Source organism: Salmo salar, chromosome 20, assembly GCF_965601325.2.
Source record: "Salmo salar chromosome 20, fSalSal1, whole genome shotgun sequence".
NCBI lineage: Eukaryota > Metazoa > Chordata > Actinopteri > Salmoniformes > Salmonidae > Salmo > Salmo salar.
The window spans coordinates 78,848,300-78,856,088 of record NC_138310.1 but is presented as its reverse complement, the minus strand read 5'-3'; the positions used below and the strand labels follow the sequence as shown (position 1 = coordinate 78,856,088).

The window sequence follows — 7,789 nt, the reverse complement described above, 5'->3', positions numbered from 1 at the left end:
AATTACTGAGGATAATAGCGGACAATATTGCCACTCCTATTTGCCATATCTTCAATTTAAGCCTGCTAGAAAGTGTGTGCCCTCAGGCCTGGAGGGGAGCAAAAGTCATTCCCCTACCTAAAAATAGTATAGACCCCTTTACTATCTCAAATAGCCGACCAATCAGCTTGTTACCAACCCTTAGGAAAGTTTGGGAAAAAATAGTGTTTGACCAGATATAATGCTATTTTACGGTAAACAAATTGACAACAGACTTTTGCACGCATATCAGGAAGGACATTCAAAAAGCACAGAACTTACACAAATGACTGATGATTGGCTGAGAGAAATTGATAATAAAAATTGTGTGGGGGCTGTTTTGTTAAACTTCAGTGCAGCTTTTGACATTATCAATCATAGTCTACTGCTGGAAAAACCTATGTGTTATGGCTTTATACCCCCTGCTATATTGTGGATAAAGCGTTACCTGTTTAACAGAACACAGAGGGTGTTCTTTAATGGAAGCCTCTCCAACATAATCCAGGTAGAATCATGAATTCCCCAGGGCAGCTGTCTAGGTCCTTACTTTTTTCAATCTTTACTAATGACATGCCACTGGCCTTGAGTAAAGCCAGTGTGTCTATGTTTGAGGATAACTCAGCAATATACACGTCAGCTACTACAGCAACTGAAACAACTACAACACTTATCAAAGAGCTGCAGTTAGTTTCAGAATGGGTGGCAAGGAATAAGTTAGTCTGAAATATTTCAAAAACTAAAAACATTGTATCTGGGACAAATCATTCACTAAACCCTAAACCTCAACTACATCTTGTAAGGAATAATGTGGGAATTGAGCAAGTTGAGGTATGGTCAAAACTGTCATGGTCAAAACATATTGATACAACAGTAGCTAAAAGGGGGAGAAGTCTGTCCATAATAAAGTGCTGCTCTACCTTCTTAACAACACCATCAACATGGCAGTTCCTACAGGCTCTATTTTTCTTGCACCTGGACTACTGTTCAGTAGTGTGGTCAGGTGATACAAAGAGGCAAGGCCCCGTTTTTGATTGTGCAACCCTAAGTAACAGTACATAAGAAATATGATCAGGCCTACTGTACATCTTACTGTATAAAGTATTGTCGAAAACAAATCTAGGTTGGAACTTTTGCTGTTAAAATACAATACATAATTTGTATTCTGAATTGGAATACACTGTTTGATCACATCACACAGATGTAGACGAGAAAACACAATCACAGTCCTAATGAGAGGTGTGTGGCTGGTTGAAACTTTCAACAATCATTTCTATTCTGATCTCAGTTTTTGACAGTGCAACCCTGAGGTCATGCTCAGCATGGAGTCTCTTTCTGTACTTGTTGTTTAAGTATGCAAGAGTAGAGAACCCTGACTTTCATAGGTATGTGGTGACAAACTGGATCAGAACATCTATTGCTTTCTCAGCCAGGCATGAGCCTGCTTCCTGCTGTAGATGAACAACCCAGAACTGTGAGTGGGTTTGCCTCAAAAAGCATCTTGCTTCAATCAGTTTATTCCAGTTCAGACAACTTGTATTTTAACAGCAACAGTTCCAACCTAGACTTGTTTTCAACAATCATTTCTACAGTAAGATGTACAGTAAGCCTGATAATTTTTCATCTTCATATGTACTGTAATTTAGGGTAGCTAGCTAGCTAGCTTGCTTTGGCTAATGTTAGCTAGCTAGCTATTAGATGTGTACAAGGGGTTTGGTTGAAAGAGAAAATCACATTTACAACTATAAGAGAAAGTGTAAGGCATCTAGGTGTAGCAGGTAAGGCGTTGTCAGGCGCAGGACACAGAAATGAGTAAAACACGTAACTTTACTCAAAACAGCAAATATTCCAAGAAGGAAAATAACCAAGCTCACAAACACAGTCCAACTTACAAAGAACAAACACGCACAAAACCATGGGGAAACCAGAGGGTTAAATAAGGAACATATAATTATGGGAATGGAAACCAGGTGTGTACAATGAAGACAAAACAAATGGAAAATGAGAAGTGGATCGGTGGCAGCTAGAAAACCGGCGACGTCGACCGCCGAACGCCGCCCGAACAAGGAGAGGGACCAACATCGGCGGAAGTCGTGACAGATAGTACTCCCTTATTTGTGCTTATCATCCATCACCTGCTATAAAATGACAACAATGCTTTGCTTGTTCACTTACTTTTCCACTGTCGAAGCACTGTTTCCTGAAGCATTTTGCCCTGTTCTGAAAGAACTCCCTGGGTTTACCGTCATGCTGTTGATGTTTGGTCAAAATGTGTTGTTTTAATTGTTCATTTTGAGAGACTCTTTACTAAGCACTTCCCCGCACTAAACACATTGTGGGCACTCCTCATTACTTCTCAAAGTTTGTATAAAACCAAGAGAGAGAAACTCATCGCTGTATTTATAAACTGCAGGGATTATCATATAGAGACTAGGGAGTACTGCAGGGATTATCAACTGGGATCTTCATATAGAGACTAGCTAATGTACTGCAGAGATTATCAACTGGGATCTTCATATAGAGACTAGGCCATGTACTGCAGGGATTATCAAGGGGGATCTTCATATAGAGACTAGGCCATGTACTGCAGGGATTATCAACTGGGATCTTCATATAGAGACTAGGCCATGTACTGCAGGGATTATCAACTGGGATCTTCATATAGAGACTAGGCCATGTACTGCAGGGATTATCAACTGGGATCTTCATATAGAGACTAGGCCATGTACTGCAGGGATTATCAACTGGGATCTTTATATAGAGACTAGGCCATGTACTGCAGGGATTATCAACTGGGATCTTCGTATAGAGACTAGGCCATGTACTGCAGGGATTATCAAGGGGGATCTTCATATAGAGACTAGCTAATGTACTGCAGGGATTATCAAGGGGGATCTTCATATAGAGACTAGGCCATGTACTGCAGGGATTATCAACTAGACTCAGACCAAGGGTGGAATGTTTTTACTGGCCTACAACTTTATTATGTTATAATTTAACCCAGTGATCAACAGCTAGATTCAGCTGTGGGTATTTCAAGTAATTTGTACACTGCAAATTGATCGCAACAAGCCCAAATAGATTTAATATTGACAAGAAAATAATCATTTCAAACCTAGCTTTACTTTGTATATGAACATATACCCCCCCCCCCCCCCCCCCCCCCCGGATAGTGTTATCTGCATTCATATTATTCTGGATTGTTTGTTTAGTTTACATTTCAATGAGAATGGATTGTCATAATTAGAGTTATGTACTCAAGAAAATAGTATTTCAACCCACAGAGAAGCTGCTTGTTTATCTGTTATTACAAATGTGAATTGTCAACAGATGCTCCTGCTGGTGTCTACCAGAGAAATACACATCTCTGTTTTCATTTGCAGAAAGCATAATTATAGTGCCGGGTACTGATGTAGGTTGCTAAGAGAGGAAGAGGGAGAGGGGGTAAGGGGGACAAAGTTGGAGAGGGGGTAGAGTGGAGAGAAGGGCGGAGAGGGGAGGGGGGAGAAGGAGGGTGTGTGGAGGAAGAGGGGAGGGGGGAGGCGGAGGGCAGGAAGAGGGGAGGTAGATGGGAGAAGGGGTAAGAGAGGGGAAGAAGGAGGGAGAGGCGAGGCGAGGGAGAGGGGAGGGGGGAGAAGGTGGAGGGAGGCAGCATCTGAACATTAATGTGTGGATTTAGGATATTAATTTACACTGTGTATAACAAATTATGGACTTAATCATGGACTCCTTCATAAGCTGTAATGAGGACATTAAAGCCAGGGTGTGTGTACGAGACAGACTGCTTATACCCCCCCCTGACTTTTGTGAAAAACAGTTGTCAGCCACAATAAATTCAATTGCAAACGCTATTTATTGTAATTCCAAAGGCAAAGCCAGATCATAGACTTTAATATCTAAAGGAACCAATAAGACTCTAGACCACATTCTAGGCAGCATTTTTTATATTTTTTTATTTATTTCACCTTTATTTAACCAGGTAGGCTAGTTGAAAACAAGTTCTCATTTACAACTGTGACCTGGCCAAGATAAAGCAAAGCAGTTCGACACATACAACAACACAGAGTTACACATGGAATAAACAAACATAAAGTCAATAATTCAGTAGAAAATAAAGTCTATATACATTGTGTGCAAGGGAGGTAAGGCAATAAATAGGCCATGGTGGAGAAGTAATTACAATATAGCAATTGAACACTGGGATGGTTGATGTGCAGAAGATGAATGTGCAAGTTGAGATACTAGGGTGCAAAGGAACAAGATAAATAAATAGATATAGTATGGGGATGAGGTAGTTGGATGGGCTATTTACAGATGTACAGGTGCAGTGATCTGCGAGCTGCTCTGACAGCTGGTGCTTAAAGATGGTGAGGGAGATATGTGTCTCCAGCTTCAGTGATTTTTGCAATTCGTTCCAGGCATTGGCAGCAGAGAACTGGAAGGAAAGGCGGCCAAAGAGGCATTGGCTTTGGGGGTGACCAGTGAGATATACCTGCTGGAGCGCATGCTATGGGTGGGTGCTGCTATGGTGACCAGTGAGCTGAGATAAGGTGGGGCTTTACCTAGCAAAGACTTATAGATGACCTGGAGCCAGTGGGTTTGGCGACGAGTATGAAGCGAGGGCCAGCCAACGAGAGCATACAGGTCGCAGTGGTGGGTAGTATATGGGGCTTTGGTGACAAAACGGATGGCACTGTGATAGACTGCATCCAATTTGTTGAGTAGAGGGTTGGGGGCTATTTTGTAAATGACATCGCCGAAGTCGAGGATCGGTAGGATAGTAGGTTTAACGAGGGTATGTTTGGCAGCAAGAGTGAAGGATGCTTTGTTGTGAAATAGGAAGCCGATTCTAGATTTAATTTTAGATTGGAGATGTTTAATGTGAGTCTGGAAGGAGAGTTTACAGTCTAACCAGACACCTAGGTATTTGTAGTTGTCCACATATTCTAAGTCAGAACCGTCCAGAGTAGTGATGCGGGATGGGCGGGCAGGTGCGGGCAGTGATCGGTTGAAGAGCATGCATTTAGTTTTACTTGCATTTAAGAGCAGTTGGAGGCCACGGAAGGAGTGTTGTATGGCGCTGAAGCTCATCCAGAGGTTAGTTAACACAGTGTCTAAAGGGCCAGAAGTATACAGAATGGTGTCGTCTGTGTAGAGGTGGATCAGAGAATCACCAGCAGCAAGATCAACATCATTGATGTATACAGAGAAGAGAGTCCACCCGAGAATTGAACCCTGTGGCACCCCCATAGAGACCGCCAGAGGTCCGGACAACAGGTCCTCCGATTTGACCCACTGAACTCTATCAGTGAAGTAGTTGGTGAACCAGGCGAGGCAATCATTTAAGAAACCAAGGCTGTTGAGTCTGCCGATAAGAATGTGGTGATTGACAGAGTCGAAAGTCTTGGCCAGGTCGATGAATATGGCTGCATAGTATTGTCTCTTATTGATGGCGGTTATGATATCGTTTTGGACCTTGAGCGTGGCTGAAGTGCACCCATGATCAGCTCTGAAACCAGATTGCATAGAGGAGAAGGTACGGTGGGATTCAAAATTCCCTGTGGCTCAGTTGGTAGAGCATGCATTTTTTCATGATTCATGATTCAACTAGCGATCACCACACTGGCAAAATTCAACAAAGACATTTCTTCAGTCAATAAAGACATTTCTCCAGTCAATAAAGACATTTCTCCAGTCAATGAAGACATTTCTCCAGTCACAGTGGATGTGTGTGAAATCCTTAAAAAGCATCTTGTTAAGTGGTGTGTTGTGGCAGCTGAGGGGTTAAAAGCTTTCTCATAGGGCTCTCTGACTAATACTGCAGGAGAGTGTGAGCCCTTGGGGCTGTCATGCCGCAAACTTTTCTTCCAGGGATTAACAAGAGAAACTCATGAGCACACGTGGAGCTTCCCGCAACGCACAACAGAGAGAGAGCGAGAGAGAGACAGAGAGAGAGAAAGAAAGAGAGAGAGCAAGAGATGGGACCATGTAAAGGCACTTCTAACAGATCTCCTCTCATCCTCCCTCTCTTCTTCCTTCCTTCCTCTCCTCCTCCTCGTGCTGCTCTGCCAGTAAAGCCTGTTCCTGCTCACCTTGGCCAGGCTGATGTGGGATGCAAGCAGCTCCATGTGAATGCCTTTTTGCTCTTTAAAGAGCAGCTGTATAGCTGCCGTGGCTATCAGGATCAGGGTGTGATCTCCTTTTCTACTCGTTCCTCTCCTTCGCGCTCCCCTCAGTCCTCGTGCCTGCCTGTTTGTGTGTTATTTCTCACCAGCAGACACTCCGCTACCCCACACACCCCTCTCCAGAGGGCAGACTGTGGGTTGCGTTCCCTCTTCTAGTCGGCTGGGCTGTGTGGGGTTCGGAGTCAGAGCGCTGTGAGATGTATTCCCTCTGAAACCCGGAGTGAGGGGGGGCAGGAAGTAACTCAGCAGCCGTAGAGGTAGCATCGGCGTCGACAGCGGTGGCAACAGTGAGCGTGTGAGAGAGAGATTAGAGTAGTGGAGCACGTTGCTGAGCTGAGCTGTGCCATAGCGTGTTCTGTCTGGCTCCGTGCGCTCTGGTGAGGCAGGGGCGTCCAGGAGGGGAGACATGTGGCTCAGCCCAAAGCCTCAGGACCAGGAACAGTGAAGAGCAGCCCTCGGCAGCCTCTAGCAGTATGGCAGAGCCAGAGACCCACTGATGATTCCAGCCTGACTGATGCCAGCCCACGTGTGGGTTACCATGCGCCACAGCCGCGCCGCACCAGAGGGAAACACAGCCATGTGAAAGTGGACTTGGTCGAAGAGCAACTCTTGGACATGTTTTCCAGGGAAAAGTTTGTATTTTTCTCCATTTTTGAACTTGTTTTGTTTCTCTTGGTGCTGTTTGGCGGTCCCGAGCTCAGCCAGCAGGCAAGGACTAAAGCCAGATGGAACAAGGGGGGTAAGTGATTACCTGCTGGGATGTTTGATGATTTGGTTGGTGGTCTGGGTTTGAGGTCTTTGATTCGTCTGTCGTAGTCTGTGTTTATTGAGCTGATTGAGAGGTCAACGGGCACCCAATGTGAGACATCTTGGGTGGGACAGTGATGAAAACATGGATGCCATTTCCCATCATTGCCATCCCGTGTTGCCCTTGCCCCAAGACAGAGAACACCTTTTGGTTAGCTAGATGCCTTTTTGCTAAATATGGTGTTTTTATTTCTATCTCAATAGAACATGTATTTACATATTTGATCCTCCAAGCTTTTAAGTTTGTGTGTGTGTGTGTGTGTGTGTGTGTGTGTGTGTGTGTGTGTGTGTGTGTGTGTGTGTGTGTGTGCAGACTGTGGTCTGCCAGTGTGTGATGAGATTCACAGGGTGTGCATTTCCAGGTGGGACATAATCGAGATGTACAGTACGAAAGTGTTTAAACCAAGCGAAGGGAGAGAAGGAGGGAAGGTGCATCTTCAATCCATCTCTCAAAGCCCAGGGGAGTGTGTGACAGATAAGGCTAATCTGAACACCCAAGCATCTGGGATTCTGTGTTAAAGACCCAGATCACTAGTCTGAGGAGAGGTATTCATAATTTCTCTAACCCTCCACAGGAGCCCTCTTCTCCCTCCTCCTCTCTCAGCGTTTAATCCCCTTTGGATTAAAAGAAACCTCTAATCTTTGTGCTGCTGCTCCGATGCATCCGTGAGAAGGCTGGGAGATGCTCCCTGCAGCCCATCAGCGTTGTTAGCTCTCATGGCTCCTGCTTAGCGGAGTGTGCCTGTCTTCAAAGAGAGAGCCTCGCTCGTCACCACCACCAT

The 7,789-nt window shown here is 44.6% G+C and overlaps 1 protein-coding gene across 10 annotated transcripts in view; it reads left to right on the top strand.

Moving 5' to 3' along the window:
* The first annotated feature begins 6,030 nt into the window (after nucleotides 1–6,030).
* The window catches only part of robo2 (roundabout, axon guidance receptor, homolog 2 (Drosophila)), a 596,024-nt gene continuing 594,265 nt past the window's right edge, over nucleotides 6,031–7,789 (top strand). For 3 of the 10 annotated variants that reach the window (XM_082966750.1, XM_082966744.1, XM_014163402.3), the window contains exon 1: nucleotides 6,032–6,939. In XM_082966750.1, coding sequence (XP_082822876.1) covers nucleotides 6,816–6,939 — 124 coding nt within the window. In that variant the 5' untranslated portion in view covers nucleotides 6,032–6,815. Of the gene's footprint in view, nucleotides 6,940–7,789 lie in introns of all 10 variants that reach the window. The other 7 variants (XM_082966742.1, XM_082966747.1, XM_082966745.1 and 4 more) reach the window with 3 other exon arrangements.